Below are 22284 nucleotides of genomic sequence, written 5' to 3'. Positions count from 1 at the left end.
GCATACCTGTTTTTTGGATCTGCCAGACACCCGGCAGCTGGGGTTTGTGTCCTTTTTGTATCTCTTTCAGCATGTCTTCTATTGCCTTTCAGGATTTAAAGTGAAACAACATAGTAGTAGTAAGGAGGGGTTCTGAGCTAGTTAAGACATGATATTGAAACAGTATTGGTTAATTTTATTTTTCTCCACTCATTATTGGATGGTACATAGCCATAAAGCCAGAAGATGCTTTAGACGTGAGAAAAAGTAAATATTACGATGGAATTTGGATGAAAGATTGTGAACAAACAACAATTTTGTTTTTTTATAAAGAGTTAACTCATTTATGCATATGACCAGAGACATGAACTAACAAAAAAGGTCAATTTTGATTTTTAATATTAACTTCAGCTTTTGATGCATTTCAGTCAGTTTAAAAGGACGACTGTAATAAGTGTTTGTTTTATTTCCTCAGATTCTTAAAACTGCTCCAATCCGATTTGATTCTAAAACTCTGTGTGTGTCGGCATATTCAGGTAAAATGTGCCCTTGTAGCCACGATTTCTTTATAGATAACCTGCAAATAATCTACTTTATACTTGTTATGGAAAGTGGAAAAAAGTGTCACATGTGACTTCTGTCGCTCTCTCTCTCTCTCTCTCTCTCTCTCTCTCTCTCTCTCTCTCTCTATCACTCTCTTGTTTTCTTTAGCTGAGCGTTTGGCCTGTCTGAGCTCAAGTGACTGGGCTGCATTCCTGCATCAGATATATGCTGTGCTGGAGTCAGTGGACCGAACCGGATCTGGAGCCCCCACAGCACCACGTGTTAAACTCAACCTGCTCTGTTATCTGTGCTGCGTCACTGGGCACAGAGACACAGCTACTCGCCTTATGCACTCCCAGCTGGTAAGACTCAGTCCAAGTACTGTGTACCCAAAATATCCACTGTGGATTCTAGAAGCTCAACCTTCTGTAGCATGGCAGATATATATATCTAAAATCGGGTGTTTTATATAGTCTATAGTCTCTTCTGTATTATTACAGTACACTTTTCTGTGAGAAGTCTAAAGGCTTAATAGTTCTCAAGTATATTTTTATGTTTGAGCTGAACTCAAGTAGGATGTTAAATTTCCAGTAATAGGGTCAGACACACCCATCTTAAGTCATTGTGTGCCTAATACTTTAAATGCAATCAGTAGTATCAGAGAACCTTTACTCTGACCCAAATGATTTATGTCTCTCACAGTGGGTGTGTGTCCAGTTGAATGGGAAGTGGAACAATAGCCTATTAGGTGATTGTTACAGGACTGCTGCCTACTTTCAAACTGAAAATGAGCTTCCTTTTTCCCTGCTTTCATGCAGGGTTCCTCAGTAATCACCCTCTACACTACTTTATAGCTTTTTTCTCAGAATACTGTTGAATGACTGTTAAAGGAAGGAATTTTTGTTTGATAAATCCTTGATATTTTGAGACATGTTGAAAGCAAAATGGAGTTAATATTGTCTCAATAAAACCATTCTGCATCTGACCACCAGGTGGCAACCACCAACAATGTACAACCACTTTGCTCATTTACCTCCTTTTGCCCCTGGTGAAGACTAATATCACTTTTAAAAGAACATAGGGGCAAAACGACAAATTGACAAATGTATAATGATGACTTTATAATAGCGTATTTCTTTCTTTCTTTCATTCTCATACTCAGTTCCCAGTGTTGACTCAGCAGCTGAAGCAGGCCCCTAACTGGGATGTGTAAGTATCAGCCTGTACAAGCAGCATTTATTTATCAGCAACACTCACGTGATTTCTTCACCAGCTTAGTAATTACATACACATTGCATATCACGGGTTTACAGTTCTTCAGTATTTTTTTTTTCATCAGTTTACAAATAAATTTGAATTGCAGTCTTGGTGTCTGTTGTACTGAGTTGTACTATAAGCAGAATAATCAATTTTAACTGTTGTATATTTCCAGTCCTTTTTCTAACCCTGGCCTTGCATGAGGGGAAAGGCAGGTCTGTGGACACACAGCCACTCCCTGAATTCAGAGTGCCTTTTTTTCTCTGCTGTCTGTCACCAAGCAACAGCTTTGCATCTTATATAAAACACCCAGTGGTTCATTATAGGTAGTTGAACTGCAGTATTCTAATTAACCAATTTTTCCACCAAATTATCACAAAGTTTTTAATTACTTTAGTTTTTAATTTAGTTACATTAATTACACCTTATGCCTATTCTTTGCCAGACAGCACTTCATAAATGAACCTAAAGAGCAAAGAGACTGTTACGCCACAGTTTATTGTAACGGTCTGAAGAAATTTAATAAGAACTGACCCTCAGTGTACATAATCACACTAGTGGATCCCTCAGAATTATGTTTACCATTTGACCATCTTCGTGTGTTTTATAAGGTAGGGGGAAAGTGTAGAAGGAATATAACATCGCTGTCAGAACAAAAACTCCATTGTATCTCTGTTTTTGCTTTGTGTTGTTGTTGAATTGAAATTAGTTTCCTTCTTCTGTAAACTTATTTAAAGGACTTAAAAAGTCTTTCTAATTTAAAAGCATAAAGTAAACTATATAATAATAATGTGTGGCAAAAAAGAGTATAATTTGGGTGTGTCCATCAGGCTCTGTTTCTTACTGATGGACAGACCTGTAAGATAATTTAACGTATATATTATTGTCATGCAAATTATTAAATAAACATTGCTGATTCAAAAAGAAGGTAAATTTTAATCAATTATCAATCAATTTTTTAAATAATTAAATTGGGATGGTCCTTTATATGTGGTGCTGCTTTTTGGATTCTGTAAACCTGTTTAACATTCGTGCTCAAAGAGACTATGGGGTTTTTAGTAATGCATTGTTAATTATGAATATTATTTTTATGTCTTTCAGGAAGACCAAAGTGATGAGAGTCATTGGCCTGTTGGCCTCTCATTGCACAGAGCTCAGAGAGGATGTTCCTATCATAGAGGTGAGTTTGACTGTGAACATATAATTATGTAAACCTATGTATTTTTTATCAGACATTGGTCCATACTCTATACCAGGTAGAGGTGGGAAATATAATGATATTTCATGGTTATTGTGAGACATTTTGGTATTGTGATCAACAATACAATTTCCGACTCAATTTCTGAGTAGGGCTGTGTATTAGCAAGAACCTGGCGATACAATACGTATCACAATACAGGATTTATGATTCAATATATTGTGATATATTGCAATGCTGTAAGCAAGGTGATATATTGCATTTTTTTAATGTCATTTTAGGAAAACTGTCATAGCATGAAAAATACACCAACATATGCATACAATTTGAGTAGAAGAAAAAGTTTACTTTTTGTGCAGTCAGAACAGTGGGATCTGCATTTGCTTTTATCTGTAACATCCAACATGAAAGAACTAATTTGTGTGCATTCTGAACCAAGGAATTAATTTTAGTCTATCTCAGTAAAAATAAATCAAATAAAAGTTTGTTTTTACCTCCTTGTACAACTTGGGCATAGTGATGTCAGTGATGTGTTGTCGGGAGTGTGTGGTATAACAAGGCTACATTGTATTCACCATATTATGGAAACACTTGTGCTGCCTTGTCGCAATGTCTTAACATGGGGCATTAATATAGTTAGTTCTCTACATAAAACTGTAGGTAGGACATTTTGATAGCCTAAATCACACAGTCAGCTTCCTATTTGCCAGCTTCTTGTTCAAATGTTCCTTATTACAGTGTCTTAGACGCCAAAATGTAACTGCTGCACAATTTAAGGTGGAACGAGACCATTCAAACAAGAAGCTGTCGAATTGGAAGCTGACTTTAGCCTCGTCTAAACTTCCCTATCAGAAAATGTTACCAGCATTAATAGAATAAGTAGGATATTTTGATAGCCTGTTCTTACTTAAGTAGTAATGTTAAGCTGGACAATACAGTAGATTGTATTGAAGTAAGGCTGAATTAATATAAAAAACACAGGCTACAAGCTACGCTGTAGTAATGACATAAACATGCATACTCAATAGACAGGACAAATAGTTAACTAGAACACTTGTCTGAGTCTTTCAGATTCAGCCATCGGTGGTAGCGTTACTACTTCAGCTAGGTTTGCTAACGCCACAACACTACTTGTTTACATTTGGAGTGGAAGAATCTAATGGCTGAAGATTACAGCGCTGCCATCTAGCGGTCAGGGGTTTAAACACAACACAAAATGAGCCACGGTCTGCCATGAACCTTTGCATGTAAACTATTAATTAAAAATCGATAGTGTTTTTGAGAATCAATACAGTATCACAAAACCTAATATTGCAATACTCAAGTGTATCAATATTTTTTACGCTCCTATTTCTGAGCATATTGTGACTGTGTTCTGTTACATAGAAAGCGTAATTAATCATGTTTAACAGTGCAGTACAGTGTGTGTGAAACACTAAATAAAAATCATTGCATCCATTATTTTTAATGGCAATTAGTAATGGTGCATTAAGGGTGCATTTTGTGTGTATCAAAATATTGAGATATGTATTGTGTATCGGGAAAATATCGTTAAGTATCATGATGTGATATTTTTACCATATTGCCCACCCTTAATACCAGTTGTCTATCCCTCATCTTTCCTCTGGTGAGGAAGTGCCTCACTTTAGTGAGCGAGTGGTGTATTAAAAAACGTCAGCAGGTGTCACTGTAGCATCAGCACAACATGGTTCTCTGAAATACTTGAGAAAAATGGAAAAACAAAATAATTTCTAATTGCAAAGAGTCCAGAGTACATGATGTCCGGGACTGACAAAGGTGGATTTGCCAGGACACTCAGTAAACCAGAGTGCAGTAAGGACACATATCTTGTCCAGACATGCCTATAAAAGCATTAACAAAATCATCAAAGGCAGCACACAGGCATTGTAGATAATGATTTCAAAACCACCGTGCTATTTGATGTCAAAGCGGACGCCTCCTGTCTTGATCCTGAGTTTACAAAGGTTTACCGTGAGTTCCTGTACAGACGTGCCCGCTTTTCTGTTCCTGAAAAAATAAAGCAGCACCTCCACAACCTGCGCAGGGAACACGCCACAATGGCCGGCAGCCGCATTCTGCCGAGGCTTAGTATTTGGGAGCAAGCAGCAAACTCATACATGCGCATTGCCTCTCCTCTCACTCTTCCCAACGCTTGCTCAAAATGTTCAGCTCCAGCCACCCGCCATTTTAGGCACAGCGGGCTGGTGCTGAGAAAAGCTGGGGATCTTGAGCCTGTGTATGGCTCTCTACAGGGATCCTGCATCTGAACGGCCACTCCTGTCATGGCGATTTTTGTCTCAGGGTTTCTCTTTGTTCACAATGAGAAAGGCAGCTCTGCTTTCAAATGCTTTCTCTACGCTCTCTAGGTTACTGCGGTTGGAAATAAGCCTCTCTGAGGACAGTTTTGGGGACTAAGTTTTATCAGGGATTTCTGGCTGGGGGGTGGTGAATATGCAGTAGTGACAGGGTGTGGTGCTTTGCTCTAATGTAAACAGTGTGCTGTTTCTGCCATTAAAGATTTAAGTCGGCTGACTTTCATCCATTGGGCAGAAAGCAACAGTTGAAGGAAACTTTGGGTTAATTTGTTGTCATGGCAACAATTAAAGCCTCTATAAATAGATGTGTCACACATGCTTTACTTCAGGAGAACGGAAATTATAGAATTATAGCGAGAGCAAAGTTTTACTCGTGCCTCTTTCTCCATCTGTCTCTTTCCATTTTTCTCTCTCTCCATCCCCTCTGTCTCTCCTCCCTCTCCTCTCTCTCTCTCTCACCTTGTTATAGGTTTATAATTCTCTTTGAGACTTCCTTGCTGTGTTCTCCATGAATACTTGAGCACTAGTCTAATGAACTGGTAAATTAATCATTGTCCCTGGCACAGACGGCCATCCCTAGTGCCACTACCCTAAATTCACATTTCTCTGAGGAGCCTTATAACACTGCCCTTAGCCAGTCTCCTTCAGCCTCTGCCTTAGTTAGAGGATGTTTTAAAGAGTGTTTTTCATGGCACTCACTTATTTAGCATGGGGCTCAGAAGCTGCTCTTTTTGCACATATACATCATATCAGAGTGAGAAATCTAATCTAAATCTAGAATTTTAGTATGTGGAGGCTCTGCAGTCACTGCTGCCTGAGGGAGTGAATATTTCATCGTTAAGTTCTTTGCTATTGACGAGCAGTCAGAAAGTATCAAGGTTATGATGTGTTTCTTCTGCAGTCTGCAGTTGAGCTGAGAGTTTGAAAGAAATTGCCATCAACAGTACTATACCTGAATATATCCTTTCACCATGGCCTTCAATATACTCAGTTCTGAATTCACTGCTGCTAACACACACTCGGACTCATAGAATGTAAACAGTATTTGGTCATATATAACTAGGTGTGAATTGTGCAAGCTTATTTTGCACATTAGGTTCAGTACTGTTCCTGAACAACACATCTTGAAATATATTAATTAAAATGCATGGCCTTATAAAGTAACACCCACGCACATATTTGAATATCCATCTGATCACCACAAACACACTGCAAGCATGTCCTCAAATACTGCTACTATTACTGCCTCAGGAGAAGATTAGAAAACCATGATTTTTTATATGGATTTCTAAAATGTTTTGAGCAATCCTAGGCAGATTGTTCAGTCTCAAAGAGGAGATCTTCCCTAAAGATAATTTTTGTTTGTTTGTTTATCTTTTTATTTATTCCTGAGAAACAGTGCCCAAATACTGTTCACAGCATTAGTCAGGGTAAATCTTCGCCATGCAGGTGTGAGGAATCGACCCTCTAGAGCTGATCCTGGATCAGCCTACCAACTCCCACCCGTGATCTCCAGCACTATCAGCTGCAGCCCAGAGCTCATCCCAAGCAGCCGTATGAGCCAGTTTTCCACCCACAGCTGTAGAGCAAAGAGAGCCCTGCAGTGCTGCTTAACACGGCCCGGGCTTCTGCAGCCTGCAGCCGTTATGCTCTTTAAACCACTGCTACAGGGTGTGTGTGTGCGCGTGCACGTGTGTGTGTGTTGATGATGATAATAATGTGTTAAAGGGGAGGTGTGTGGGTATTGGGAAGAATAAGACAGCTTAGCCTTGTTTGTTTTCCTTCTGTAACGGGAAATCATCAGCGTGCGCCTCTCGCTGCCAAGGCGCATCAAACGCAGTCACCAACATCTGTTCCCTGCAAAGTCATCATTTATGGGACTTTACCAGCACGACACTACAGAGGCCCTATTTGCATAGCACCCTGCTGTGTGAGCTGCCGCAGTGAGAGAAAGAGAGCACATCCACTAGCAGCCCACATCCGACTACTGAGACAGATAGAGGGAATAAATGCTAATGCCAAGGGGGGCTGGAGGGATTGTTTAGCATTTGCTATTATCAGGAATAATAATTTTTTTATGCAATTTTTTTCAACTTCAGATTTCACTCCCGTATAAATTTTACTTGTTGTTAATTCTTTCATTTTAGGAAATGCAATTTTAGCTTTGTATTTTACTTACTATAGTGATCGTACTGATTTTTACTCTCTTTGTCTTTTACTTGTCAGACAGTGGCCATGTTCACTGAGCTCATTCGGGAGAACTTCAGGAACAGCAAGCTGAAGCAATGCCTATTGCCACCACTAGGAGAGCTACTCTACCTCATTGCTACCCAGGTAAATGTATCCAAAATGGCTTTAGATTAGTTTAGGTCTGTGTGTGGATATGTATTGAACGTAGACCCCTGATGTTCACCTGATAAACTTTATCCTTGAAAACTGTCATTTTTTTGATCCAACCTGTGTTTTGATGCTAGTTTTCCAATTTCATCTAAGCTAATGTCCCCTCAGTCATATACAGATGACTCCTCATTTATTTCTAGTTTCTAAAAGTACCCTGTTCCCAAAAGAGATTTCAGATGCAGGTAGACCTAACTCCTATTCTGTATTCCCAGGGTCATATTCTGTATGGCATCTTGGGAAATAGTTGTATGCAAAATGTTTGAGCAGGTTTTGTAAGTAAAAATAAGTTAACATAAACTTTACAGGGTCCAGACTTAAATATGGCATTTTCCTCCAAATTTTAGTACACAAATTTTGTGTAAAAAATACACACACACACATACACACACACACATATATATATATATATATATATATATATATATATATATATATATATATATATATATATATTATATATATAATTATGACCGTGGCACACAAACCTTTGCATACAACTGTATACAGACATGACAAATTTGCAAACACGCTGTAATATGAAATGGCTAAAGATCAGTATTTTGCTCTTTACAGTCCCTTTAATACACTGACATTCAAATATTTTAACTTACTTGCAATATTATTTTTGTTATTTTATTCACAATAAACAATTTATACAATATGGATGTAAATATTTCAGACTATTTTTTTAATATTTCAAGAATTCTGTGAAGTTATTAATTGGTGAATAATATACTAATGTGCAGTTATCTGTTTGCAGTAATTTATTGTCATGTTATCCGCTCCAGGATTTGATCTCCACTTTTGAAAATTACAGTTATTTGTTTTTTTTAATAACTGTGTTATTAGGTTCTTCTAAATCTCTGTTCATCATTGTGGACACAAATGTGGAAATTTCTTCATTTTGATTTACAGCTTCTTGGTGTCCTATAGATTTGAAATCTATGAAGTTGCATAGGACTAGCAGATTAGACTCATTTTATACACTTTTCTGCAAATTAATTTTATATCATTGAAAACATTGGACCTCATTCATCAACCGTTCTTAAGAAGAAAGTTCTTCTTAAAACCCACTTATGCAGTTTTCACGAGGATTCTGACATTCACCAGTGTTTTCTTAGTTGGGATTTGTTCTTAGGTAAGAACAGAATCTATACACACTCAAGAGCACAAAACTGAAAACAATTCTGTGATTTAAGAACACATCATGAATCTCACGTAGACTTTCTTAGGATCTTTCTCAAGAGCAAATTTAAGAAAAAACTTAAAAAGATATTGATGATTGAGGCCCATTGATTCCAAACTTTTGAATAGTAGTGTACATAGTGGAGCTGCTTCTTGCAGAAGCTACAGATTGTCTTTTGGAGTGCAGGTAAACAGCCTTTACATCCCATTCAGCCTATTAGGCCTGATAATGGCAAAGTAATATTCATCCATTTTGTCAAAACTGCTGTGCTTGGCCAGCAAGCTGCACAAACACTCTCTGCAGTTATTTTATCATATATTAAAATATTGAGTTAATGTTTTGATATGTTGATATGTACAGTGCTTCTCTGTAATTTATTTTGCTACAGTTCATAGTAGTTTGTTTGAATTAAGCTAAATTAAACGTATGCTCTGGAAAGTGTTATAGGGCTGTAGACACTGTAAGAACAGTGGGCGTTGCCTTTATTAGGCAGGTGAGAATGCTGTGTTGACACAGGTGAGAAACCTATGTATGAGTGGTGTTCTCTGTAGTGGTTGTATTTCTGTCCCTCTTTTAGCTCTGCTGTTTGCCAGGGCTAAGACACATACCGCACACACAGCACTTATTGACATTATTGGCTTGGAGGCCTGGGGACTCAAGTGCCCTTGATTGGTTTTAGTTAATGATTTTTCTTTGTTCTCACTATCTTTCTGCTAAATTAAGGAGGCTGGTTTGAATATCAATAGCATTGTGTTATAAACCCCAGTTATTCTCTAATAGGTCATGATGAATGCTGGGTGGGACACTAGGGGCTCTGTTTTTCGTTCATGAATTTGAGATGGTGATGCACAATGTGATATATTCATGCGATCACAGATTGTTATTACAATTCTAAACAGTTTTTAAATTAAGGTTTCTAAAGTACTGACTACTGAGAAGCCTTAAGATGAGAACATCAGAGTGTATAAATCAGCGTGGTTGGTTTTCTAGACACACAATGTAAGTGTTTTATCCAAATTAATCATTTGTTATAGGATTCTTTTCTGATAGGTCTGTAACAATTATTGGATGCTCACCTGATTTAAAATGATTTAAACCAACTGCAGTTATTTTCCACGGGTGTTAGCTCTCACAGTCATGTGTTTACATTGCAACAATGTGAATTGGGTGCATTTTCATCAGTTGGGCTGAGGCAAATAGAAGTACAGAAAACATTTATTGAGCTACATTGTGAGTGTTACAAAAAGAAATCCAGAAGGTCTAATTCCTACCTAGGTTCTGTAATACCTTTAGAGACCTGCAGTGATGTGTTTGTTTGTTTGAGCTCAAGCTGTGTCATTGGGAGATATTAACCACCAAGTATTAACCACTAGAAAGCAGAGTAGCTATCGGTATATTTGGCTGCTGTAGGCTTGTACTTTAATAGCTGCATACAATGAATTCTCTCTCTCTCTCTCTCTCTCTCTCTCTATATATATATATATATATATATATATATATATATATATATATATATATATATATATATATATATATATATAGTACAATATAGGTATATTTCCATGGGCCAGTGAAATTTTTCCTGCACTGTCTGGCTGTGACAAATTCACATTTTCATTTAGTGGTAGCTCAGTTTTTTTTCCATGCAGCCTGATTGTGAACACTTTATTCTCAAGGTATTAAAAAATGCCTAAAAAAGTTATTTCAGGAAGGACACAAAGTGATGTGTCCTTTCTGTAAGAGTTTCAAAACTTTTACACATTTTACACAGTTATAACTGATAAAGTTGTTGGGATCCAGTTTTTCTTTTCCTTTAAAAGTAATACTTTATTTTATTTTCAGTTTCATACATCATACATACAAAAAAAGACCTTGGCTGAGATGACAGGAGTTTTTACAAGCTGGTAAGGTTTACAGTCTCACAGTCAGTGCATTTTTCGTCAAAGGTAAATGTGCATTGGATTCTACTTGGTTTGCAGTGGTTTGTACTGCTTTCCTCCCTAATTGACATGCTCCTGCTTCATAGCAGCTGCATCTACTCTGCTACTTGTACCTGTACTAGAGCTGGCAGTGGAAAGCCAGTTATTTATGAACATGTTGGTTTATTTCGCCCAATTATGATGGCTGTTTTACACCACCCTTAATTGTTCCCCCAATGAAATGAGTCGCTCTTCTCCTTCCCTGTTAGGTCTCTCTCTCTCACTCACTCTCTCTCCCCCTCTCTCTCTCTTTCCCTCTCCCTCTCTCTCTCTCTCCCTCTCCCCTGTAGGAGGAGAAGAAAGAGCACCCAGGAGGATTGTGGGTCGTTCCTTCTGCCGCCTACACCGTGTTAATGAGGTGCCTTCGGGAAGGGGTAAGACTACTGCGGCGTCCTCAGCTTGGTGTGTGTGTATGTGTGTGTTTAGGGGGCTGGGGAGGCGGGGGATCTGCGTGATAATGAACCCTCTGCAGCCCCTACAGGCATTGTTTGCTAGCCGCGAGTCAAGGGCGCATGGCAGACTCAGTCGTCAGTCAGCCCTGTCATATATACACACACACACACACACACACACACACACATCCACACAACACACCTGCAGCAGAATTTTGCAGCTACGCTTCTGTGCATCACCAACGCAATAGTTAACACAGCCCATGCTGTTTAAGGGTGGAACCCATTGTAGTCTGACTTCAGCAGGGCAGCTGTGTCTCTGCTGATCTCCTGCCCTGCCTGCACCCACCATATAACACAGCTCACTGCAGTGAATCTCTCTCTCACTCTCTCTTGCTCTCTCTCATTCTCTCACTGTCTCTGTCTCTCTCTCTCTCGGTTTCTATCTCTCTCTCTCTCTCTCTCTCTCTCTCTCTCTCTCTCTATTTGTCTAGTTTTCTATCTATCTGTCTATCTATTGCCCTCTCTCATTAGGTTGTTCAACAAACAGATTTGTTGATTATTGGAATATTAACAGGGAGTGATCTGTTATGAAGGGAGATAGAGAATGTAGCACGTACAGAAACATGGATGGGAAATCGTGTTAGTAAAACACACTGCAACATTTCAGTAAGGGCTGAAATTGTGGAGACCTTTTTCCTCAGTTGACAAATTTTTCGTCATTTGATTGATGGCCTCCAGCACTGGCTCAACAGCTACCAATTTCTGACTGGTAGACTGCCAATAACTGGCAAAAGTTGTGCCCTCTAGCATTTTGTGAAAGTGCCCAAATTTAGTCCTCTACTGTGCCTTGCTTGTGCAGTAGTTGTTTGAGCAGGGTTGCTTTTGGGCACTTATTCCTAAAGCCATAGCATAAACAAAATTATGTTCTCATTACGGTGCTGGAAATGGCTGTAAAACCTTGAACTGATGAAACCTTCATAGAAAACCTCAAACCCAGCTTATTTCACACTTTTGGTTCCACTTAGGAACCATCTGTATGTGCAGAACTGGTAACTCCGGGCAAAGAGAAGCAAGTTACCTTGATAGTTTTCTCAAGTTGAAGTGTTGCACAGCTCAAGGCTTTTGCATATGGCCCTTCAAATGCTTTATTTGGCACATTATTTTTAGTGTTACCTCTCCTGCTTGGCGTCAGGGAGGCGCAAGGGAGGCGCCCTGCTTAATGAGGGGATTTGTTGGCTGCGTATCCAGCACGCTGTAATGAGAACACAAGCCGTGGAGTGCACTGGCAGGATGCGTACCTCTGTGCACTGCGCCCTAACACCTTGACTAACAATTGCTTCTGCTCTCAGAGGAGGGATGGAGAGCACACCTCCATTCTAGGACACCCGGCTGATAAGCAAGTCTGGCTTGCTGCGTTAATAGGCTCAATAATCAGGGAGCAAGCTGCCTTTCCACCTCTCTCTTACTCTTTCTTTCTTTTTTTCTCTCTCACTCTCTCTCTTTCTTCTCATTCTCTGTCTCCTCTCCGTCCTATTTAACTTACAACACTTAAACTGTTGAAACTCTGATCTGAAGCTGTGAACTTGTGCTGATTCTCATGCACTGTGCATAACCTTTATTACACTGCATGACAGTGTAAATCGACTCCGTGCATATGTATATGGGCTGCACTAATGGTTGATTTTTACCGTGCTATGAGTGTCTGCCATGAACACGTTGTTAAGGGCTGTGGTGGCTGAACAGAGAGTGACGTAATTCGATTGATTGAGTATAGTGTTAAGAGTTATGTCTAATATTAGAGCATTGAACCCCAGTCTCCAGCATGCAGAGAAAGTGACTTAGCACTTGGCTATCAATAACTATGTTGTCCTTAATAGTTTTGTACAGTATAACAGTAATAAGGTATACTGCAGTATGTAAAATGATGCCAGTATTTAAAACTGGTTTGAAGGCATGTAACAAGTGGATACTGCCTACCCTAATAATGAACTGCTACCCTATAGTAATACTTAAAACATCAAGATTATTCTCAGTCTTAGTGTTGTGTAAAACATGTGAGACAGTAATGACTACTATAACAAACCTGATATACTGCGGTATGTAAGATGATGCCAGTATTTAAAACAAGTTTGAAGGTCTGAAACAAGTGCATACCGCCAACCCTAATAATGAACAACTATCCTATAGTAATACTTAAAACCATAACACCGTTGTGTTACTCATACGTTTCATTCATTCATTTATTTATTGGTATTGAGCATACTTACCAATCTCGGTCAATCCAGATGAATGTTCACTGAGTGATGTTAAGTGAATCAAGGCATTCAGGTAATCCGACAGATGTGAATTGGTTAAAATAATGCTGGTTTTATCCATGTCAGATCAGTGTGAGCCAGTGTGGTTTTAATATATTGCAATGCATCTTGCAATCACAATATATAGCAATATAATCCCAATATGATGTTTCGACCATGCAGCACTGATGTGTACATGCTTGTTTGTGTGCAGAGTGTATGTTTTCGTGCGTGATGGAGTAAGTAAGCTATGAGGCTGATGTAGGCAGTAATTGTAATGCCTGAGAGTGCTGACCTGTTAGAGAACCTCTGCTGATTCAGAGCTGGCCTAGCTCAGGAAATAAGACATCAAGGTCTGAGAAAGAGAGAGAGAGAAATGCAGGAACAGGACATTAGAAATGTGTAGGGGGGTGCATACTAATACGTACAGTGAGTTTGAGAGAGAGAAAGAGATTATGTTCAAGTGCTCAAGTACTCTGTGATGGAAAAAAGAAAAAAGTGTGCTCAATTCAGAGTGAGAATGCTTTTAATTCAGAGTGAGGGGGAGAGTACAGTGCAGACTGAATTCCAGGTCAGGCTGCAGCTGGAGGAGGTGTGTGCGTGTGCTTGTGCATGTGTATGTTTGTGTTTGCAGCAAGGATGATGAAAGGTCTATATGCACTCATCCCTTAAGTGGCGTGTATTAGAGCCCAAGGCTGAAACTGGGCATCACAGTATTCTTCCATTAAATATTTACAACGCACCCTCTCTCTCACATACACACAGACACTGTGAATATTCCATCAACCTCTATCAATTCTCCACTATAATTCGCAGCCATACTCTGTGTTGATCCCTGTATGACTTTATATAATTATCCGTTCTGGGCTGTGCTATAGCCTGCTGCAGCCTGTATCATCTCACTCTATGCCATGAACCTCCTCCTCACATGTTTAGTGAAAAGACGCTGCTAAATCAGTCATGAGCCTGCCATGCAATATACATAGCTTTAGGGCTTTTGATTCGGGTACGGAGACACCTCTGATTACCAGAGCTACGCTTACTGAGTTACTACCGTCTGCAGTTGAGAGTGTTATACATTGCTTTCATTCACTTCATATATCCAGCTTAAAGGATATATATATATATATACCAGACACAGCTAATGAGGTAAATTAATTACAACCCAATTCCAAATAAAGTTGGCATAGTGTTCGAAATGGCAATAAAAACAAAAGCAGTGATTAATACAATTTGTTTGACCTGGATTAAATTGAAAATGGTCTAAAAACACAACATTTGATGTTTTTTCATTGTTTTTGTAAATAGGCTTTCATTCCAAATTATGTGCAACACTTTCGAAAAAACTAGAACAGGAACATGGTTACCACTTTATTACATCACCTTTCTTTTTAACAGCAGTTTTCTGCCATTTGTCTGTTATAAAAGTCTTTACCTGTGCAACAGTACATGGCCTTTGTTGTCATATTTTCAGTTTAATAATCGACATGCATTCATTAAGAAAGATAGATCTGAACTGCAGGCAGGCCAGTCTAGCCCCTGCACTCTCTGATTACGCAGCCATGCTGTCTTAACATGTGCAGAATGAGGCTTGCCGTTGTCATGTTGAAATAAGCATGGATGTCCCTGAAAGGGATAACACCTACAAGGCTGCAAAGGTTGGCTTATCAGAACACAATACACGTTTCCCCTGTGTACCAGTCCTTTTCAGATGAACTTGAGCCCAGAGAAATTGGCAGCGTTTCTGGCAGTTGTTGACATGTGCCTTTCACTGTTCATAGTATAGTCTTAACGTGTACTTGTGAATGCAGCAACAAACAGTGTTTATTGACAATGGTTTGTCAGAGTATTTCTGAACCCATATGATATCCGTCAGACAAGCATGCCGGTTTTTATGCAGTGCTGTCCGAGGGACACGGGCGTTCAGTTGTGGTTTTTGGCATTGTTCTTTATGCAGAGATTTCTCCAGATTCTGTGAATCTTTTGATGGTGATATGCACTATGGGCTATAAAATACCTAAAATCCTTGCAATTACTCACTGAGGAACATTATTTTTAAACTGTTGGATTTTTGCTGACGCTTTTTTGGCAAAGTGGCGAGCCTCGATTCATCCTTGCTAATAACAGTTTAGGCCTTATTTTACATAAGCCAGTTTACGCTTATTTTAAATCTGAGCATGATTACATCACCTATCCAAGATGTCAGTTCTCCTAGTCTTAAATTGACCCTTTCCAACTTTTTTGGAACGTGTTGCAAGCATCAACTTCAGACTGAGTGTATATTTACGAAAAAAACAATGAAGATAAAACATTAAATATCTTGTCTTCATACTGTTTACATTCAAATACAGGTCAAAGTAGATATATAAATCAATCACTGCTTTACATTTTTATTAGCATTTTATCTAGTATCCCAACTTTTTTGGAATTGGGTTCATTCCTATCTTTTTTTTTTTCTTTTTTTTTAAACAATGCAGTCAGAATGAGCATATGCTATCTCATGTCTCTGACTATCCAGTGTGATGTTCTGAAGCTACATTAGTGCTAATGAAAGTGTGTTTGGTTGTGTGATAGGCTGTGAGGGATGATTAATGGGGTTGAGAGAGAGAAGGGCAGATGAAACAGTGTAATGAAAGCCCTGGCTGGCAGGACTGATTTACATAGTTCTTTATTCAGGGCCAGGTGTGCTGCTTCTTCAAATGGACACAATTACAGCCTCTCTACACTCCTGCCCCCCAACCCCCCAACCTCCGATCCATTCACACACACACACACACACACACACACACACACATACACATCCTACAGAGACCCATAATAGCAGCTTTACAGGCTCTGAGTAATCTCATACACATGCACAAACAAACTGGTATGAGAGGTAGGGGGGTCTCAAATGGACCTACTTAGCTACTGCCATATCTCCAACACCCTCTTAGCCAAACAATTTGCCTAATCTTCTTAATGTAGAATTAACCCACTTCCCATCATTTAATGCCTAAATTAAGGTTTGTGTGCAAATAATATTCTCTGGCAGCTGAAACTTTGAGTGAAAATCTGTGATCAAAAACCTTCCTTTTCAGTTGTGAATATCTCACAATATATGTGTGTTTAACAACGCAAGTGGTAAAATGTAAGCATGGTCATTAAGTACAGGTTGTTCATTTTTCAGGAGATTTCTAGGAAGATTAGATCATAAGATTGACACTTGTATTAGGAAGGGGAAATTCAAAGTAAAATAAGTAAAAAAAACAAACATTAGTTTTGAAAACTGGAGTTCAAAAATTATTAAAAGATACAGAAAAAATGAGACTCCTAAGAACCATACCAGACATACACAACTGTACACAACGGTCACCATCAGATATTCAGTACTGAAATCTTTCATCTTTGAGAGATAATAGAACCTATTACTGAGAAAAGGAAACAGACAAAAAATAAGAAAAGTTTTCAATCAAATGAAGAAGCTGCTGGTGTTTTCAGAACAATGAACTGACCACCCCGGAGTCCAGACCTCAACACCATTGAATGTGTTTGGGATTCCCTTGGATTGTAAGAAGCAAAAAAATACAACCAACTTCTAAGACTGAACTTTGGAGGTGTGAAAAAATATCCCTGTGGATTTCTTTGAAAAACTAAAAGCACATTAAGCTTAATAAATGGAAGGAAGCTGCAATAATGGAAAAGAAAAATATTGAAACTGTTTGTATGATATTTAGTTGTTGAGGCTTCTGTGTAATTTTCTGTTAAATAAAGTTTCTTCTCTTTTTTTCTGACTCTAAAAAAGGAAATTTCTTTTACTTAATAACTGTCTTGACCAAAAATTAAATAAATAAAGGGTGGTCTGTGACCTACACAGAACTGTAAATGAGAAGGAGATTCTGTAGTACAGTATTATCGATTATTTTGAATATGGTGATTGGTGTGCCAGCTCTAAGTGTAGCATGATTTGTAAGTGACCTCAAACTGTAGACTAGAATGCTGATTCTGCAGATGTGAATTTGGGGGAAAAATACATAATTCTGGTAAAGTTTGGTTTGAGCATGGCCCCGGGCTACAGTGGAGCCGGAGAGCTGAGAAGTGCTGTGTGTGTATGTGTGTGTGAGAGTGAGAAAGAAGAAGTACTCTGGGGAATAGCTGTCCTCACCTTTTCTCTCTTACCGTGTACTGTGTAACCCCAAACTCTGACACTGTGTGGGTTTGGGCTGTTGAGTCACATGGGACACACTGTATAAATAAACATATAGGCTACTCTCTGCAGTTGTGTGGTGCTCATGTTAAACTGGTCAACCCTGTGTAGATGGGCACAGGGCCTTTTGTGTGGGCATGGGCTTTTGGCTCGTTTCATGTGGTGCTCTGTACTCTTCTAGGAATCATACAGTATTTAGAAAGCGTGTCATAGCATCAGACATTTGTTTGTGGCTGGATATTTTCCTTTTATACCCTAATGAATATGATTGTATGGCCAAAAGGGAGTTAATCCTATATCAGCTCTCCTACCTAGAGATGATGGTCTAGAGGCAAGATCATTTACAGGGCTCCGTATCAGTGCACTAAGCTGAGTGCTGGGATGAGTATCTGTGGGTTGTTGGCTGTAATGCATGCTCTCTCAGCTGGTCTGGTCAGGTCAGACTATAGAACTCCCCATTACTCCAGTGAGAAGATCCTTAAAGCAGCTCATGCAGGCCACTGTGGAAAGGCACTTACAGGCTATGAGAAAAGCCCAGACCTGCCTCAATTCAGAATACATTTTGTTATGGAGGAACCTCGGGTTGTAGAGTGCAGTGTTATTTTCTCTAGGTTCCACTTTTTCTTTTTCTTTCTTTTTTTTTTGTGAAAAGGCTGCTGTACCAAGAAAAAAACTGCCTGCTCCACATCCCTTCTCTTGACTTGCCCTCCAGCAGGCTGTCAATCATTTCCCCCTGCCCTCCTCCTCAGCTTCTGCTCCAAACCACCACCCCTAAACTCTCCACAGAACCAGTGATAGGACCAGTGCTAAACCAGCAACTCTGGACAAAGCGTTCTTAGACTTTAACGCATTAGTATTACGTTCATGTGTTGCACTATACACCCATGTCTTCGAGTTGCAGTGCGTCTGTTGGGGCAGTTTTTCATGAGCTGAGCTGAACCTGTTCTTACCACTGAGAAAAGGGTTGCTAGTGTTATTGCAGTGAAAACATGGCTATTGCATCGGAATAGCGCACGGAGTGACTCAAAGATATGCCTTACCTTGCCTTTTGGTATTTTCCTGATTCTGTGCTCTTGCTGCTTGTTGTACGCTGTTAAATGTTTAATTTTTACTTGTTCCAGCTATGGAGAGATATGCTCAAGGACAGGAGGCCTAGAGACAAAAATACCCAAATGAGTTTCTGTGTTGGCCTTCACTTTGCTTAGAAAAGGTTGTTTGTGGCATGGAAATTCAGGAATTTATTCACTGAGAACTACTGTCTGCTGAGGGAGTATATTCCCATGATGTAATTCCATGAAATCAGGAAAACACTGTATCTCTTGCTTTTATATTTCCATATTACATTAGACAGTTATGAAATCCTACTTATTTGAATGTAATATTAACTTTACTGTTTTATTTTGAAACACATGAGAAAATGCAATCTGTAGTGAGAGATACAGAATTGATTTTTGCTACCACAAGAATCAGTACTCTTAATTATAGCACTGTAGAATTAATTGATACGTAATTTTTAAAATGTCATGCTTTGTAAAATGCATAATAGCTTATGAAGTGTGCAGTGAGGGATGTTTCAGATGATAACAAATCTATTTCTGTTACAGTTTTCAAACATTGCTAACTGAATAAGTAAAAGACCCTATATTTACAGTTCTGTGCAAAAATCAGAGACCGCACTTAATTTGTTTAATTTTCACATAAAACAGCCATTAAGTAGAAGTTATTAATTTTTCAGTGACAGGAAAAAAGCAATTTTTAAAAGAGAAATATACAGAAGATTTAACATCTAAATATAATCAAAATATAAATCAAATATATATCAACATTTTCAGTATTTTGTGTGTCCACACTTTACATTTATTACAGCTCCCATCTTTTTCAGGAGACTTGCTGTCAGTTTTTCAAAGAAATCTGCAGGGATATTTTTCATACTTCCAAAGTATAGTCTTAGGAAGTTGGTTGAGTTTTCTGCTTCTCATGGTCCAAGTAATCTCAGGTACAAATTTGGACTCATCAGTCCATAAAACTTTCCTCACCATCTCAGTTTTCCAGTTTCTTTGTTCTTGTGCAAAAATTTTTTTTTTAATCTGTTTTCCTGTGACTTTCCCCTTATGCAAGTGAATCTCACACACACACACACACACACACACACACACATATATATATATATATATATATATATATATATATAAAATACACACTGTTGAGGGTATGGTAAGCTTTTCAAAATTAGTGTTTAAGTAGCTATTGCGATTATGTAGCCTGCTTGATGCTTGAAGTTCATCGCGGACCACATCTCTGTCTCACCTTCTGTAATAATGTTCATCCTGAATCTGAAATTTATGTAAGTTAGGGGGCCTCAAGAGAGGAGAAAATTAATCTAGCAAATCATGTAAGTCACAAGAACAGCAAGCCAACAATGAAGAATAAATGGTAGCACAAGCAGCCATTTTAACAACTGTTAGCATTAGCTGGCTAGTTAACGCAGCTGCATTAGCTTAAAGAAACTCAGGTTTGTTGTCCTGTCTAAGGAAACTGACAAAACTACCAACCTTGAGTCAGTGTAGGGGGGGATAAACCATCTTCTATATTATGTTCTTCTCTGTTGAAAGAATGTTGTTCAATGTGATCACATGATGCATTTTGTCACTGTTTTGGTTGGCTTTTTCATGAAGCTTGTTCCATGAAGTTGAGACGTTTACATTATGCAATTTAGTTTTATGAAGGTTTCAAGCAACTAAAGTTGCATGTTGTGAGTTGCCTGCAACATAATTTCCATGCAACTTGACAGTTACACAAAGCAATTAAAAACAGAGTTGCATGCAAAACATTGTTACTCCACTTGATAGCCAAATTAGCTGTTTGTATTTTCTGTACACTGTAGCGTTCCTCCTATAAAATCATGTGTGAGGTGTTAATTACATATTAGCAGCATTTTATCATCTTCATATATTTTTCCAGCTGTCATTGTTGTTCTTTTTCCTATATGTATAGATCTGTCTTTCATCTATTTGTCTCTGAAAATTAATCTTTAACTAGCTGTTATGGTTGTTGCCTACTTGATGCCTCATCCTGCCCTAGAAGCACAGCAAGTTCATTGAAATCCACATCTCTGTTCCTTCCCCTCCGTAATAATTTTCATTTTTTGGATCCCAAATGAATCTGAGCACTGTGTAAATGTCAAAGGGAGGAGGGCAATTAGAGAAGAGAAAATTAACCTAGCTATATAAATCACAGCTGTTAGCATTAGCTGGTTAGTCAATGCAGCTGGCTATGGGAAAGTTTTAATGAACGCACATTAGTTGTCATGGCTCAAGTGACAAAATGAAAAACTACCAACCTTGAGTCAGTCTGTTGGGTCTCTTTTTCAACCGCCCATTAAACCATTGTTTATTTTTTTCTTGTTCTTTTAATCCTGTGAAATCAGTCATTTGAAAGTATGTTATTCTGTGTGATCATGTAAATCAGAACACCTTTAATTTATTTGGTTTCTAGTCAAAAACAGCCTATAAGTAGAAGTTATTAATTTTTCAGTGATAGGAAAAAAGCAAAAAAAACATGTTTAGCAGAAAATTCTGCAGAAGCTTCAACAACCAAATATAATCAAAATATATATCAAATATATATAAAAAAATTCAGTTGTTGAAGTATTAGTTATAATGGTAAGTCTGTATCTCACTCTGCAGGAGGAGTTGGTGGTGAACCACATGGCAGCAAAGATCATAGAGAATGTGTGCAGCAGAGAGTGTCAGTGTGCTCAGGGCTTCATCACAGCAGAGGTGGGACCTGCTCTCTGGTACCTTTTCACACACTCTACTGTGGACGCGCTAAGGGTCAGCGCTATGTCGGTACGTAATGCACTAAAGTTTTTCTCCAATTATAGTGATCAGTTTCTTCATGGAGGACACTTAATGGAGATCTTCAGGTCCATCATTGTCCAGGTTGATTGACCTGAGTGTTCCTGTTTCCCCCCTGCCCAAAGGCTCTGTGTAGAATAACCCGTCACTCAGCGGGAGCGTTCCAGAGTGTCATTGACAAGGTGGGGTTGCCCAGCATCCTCAGCTGCTTGGTGTCGGGCATCAGCCGTGTGCAGCAGCATATTCTCACCATGTTTGCAGCCATGTTGGCCTCCGGAGCACACTTAAACAGGCTGGTACAGGACAGGGTATGTGTACAAACACACACACACACACACACACACACACACACACAAATATGTTTACCTGTCTTTGTAAGACATTTCCCTTGGCATCTTTTTTACCATCTACACATAACCTGATCTTAATTTCAGGAACCAAATATTTTTGCTCTTTTTGTCAATAAAGAATGCAAGAATCATCTAGATGTCCCCACAAAGTGCGACATTCATAGCCACACAGACAGACACATATACACACAGGATTGATGATTGGTAGAGTGTAGTGGATAACTGCTGTCCATGTGGCAGACTGGAATTTGAATCCCTGCCTGAATATTCACATAACATACCAATATGGGTCCTTGGGTAAGATTCCTAACACTTACATTCGCT

At 38.7% G+C, this 22284-nt stretch overlaps 1 protein-coding gene across 3 annotated transcripts in view; it reads left to right on the top strand.

The window, feature by feature from the left end:
* Positions 1 to 22284, top strand: part of ulk4 (unc-51 like kinase 4) — a 119705-nt gene that overhangs the window by 11607 nt on the left and 85814 nt on the right. For all 3 annotated transcript variants that reach the window (XM_036585318.1, XM_036585300.1, XM_036585308.1), the window contains 8 exons: positions 455 to 515; positions 691 to 884; positions 1685 to 1731; positions 2881 to 2959; positions 7540 to 7647; positions 11169 to 11252; positions 21440 to 21601; positions 21736 to 21918. In XM_036585318.1, the coding sequence (XP_036441211.1) occupies positions 455 to 515; positions 691 to 884; positions 1685 to 1731; positions 2881 to 2959; positions 7540 to 7647; positions 11169 to 11252; positions 21440 to 21601; positions 21736 to 21918 (918 nt within the window). The remainder of the gene's footprint in view (positions 1 to 454; positions 516 to 690; positions 885 to 1684; positions 1732 to 2880; positions 2960 to 7539; positions 7648 to 11168; positions 11253 to 21439; positions 21602 to 21735; positions 21919 to 22284) is intronic.

The sequence above is a fragment of the Colossoma macropomum genome, unplaced genomic scaffold (genome assembly GCF_904425465.1).
Source record: "Colossoma macropomum unplaced genomic scaffold, Colossoma_macropomum, whole genome shotgun sequence".
Classification (NCBI taxonomy): Eukaryota; Metazoa; Chordata; class Actinopteri; order Characiformes; family Serrasalmidae; genus Colossoma; species Colossoma macropomum.
The sequence above is the reverse complement of the archived record's forward strand: the minus strand, read 5'-3'. Positions and strand labels throughout refer to the sequence as shown.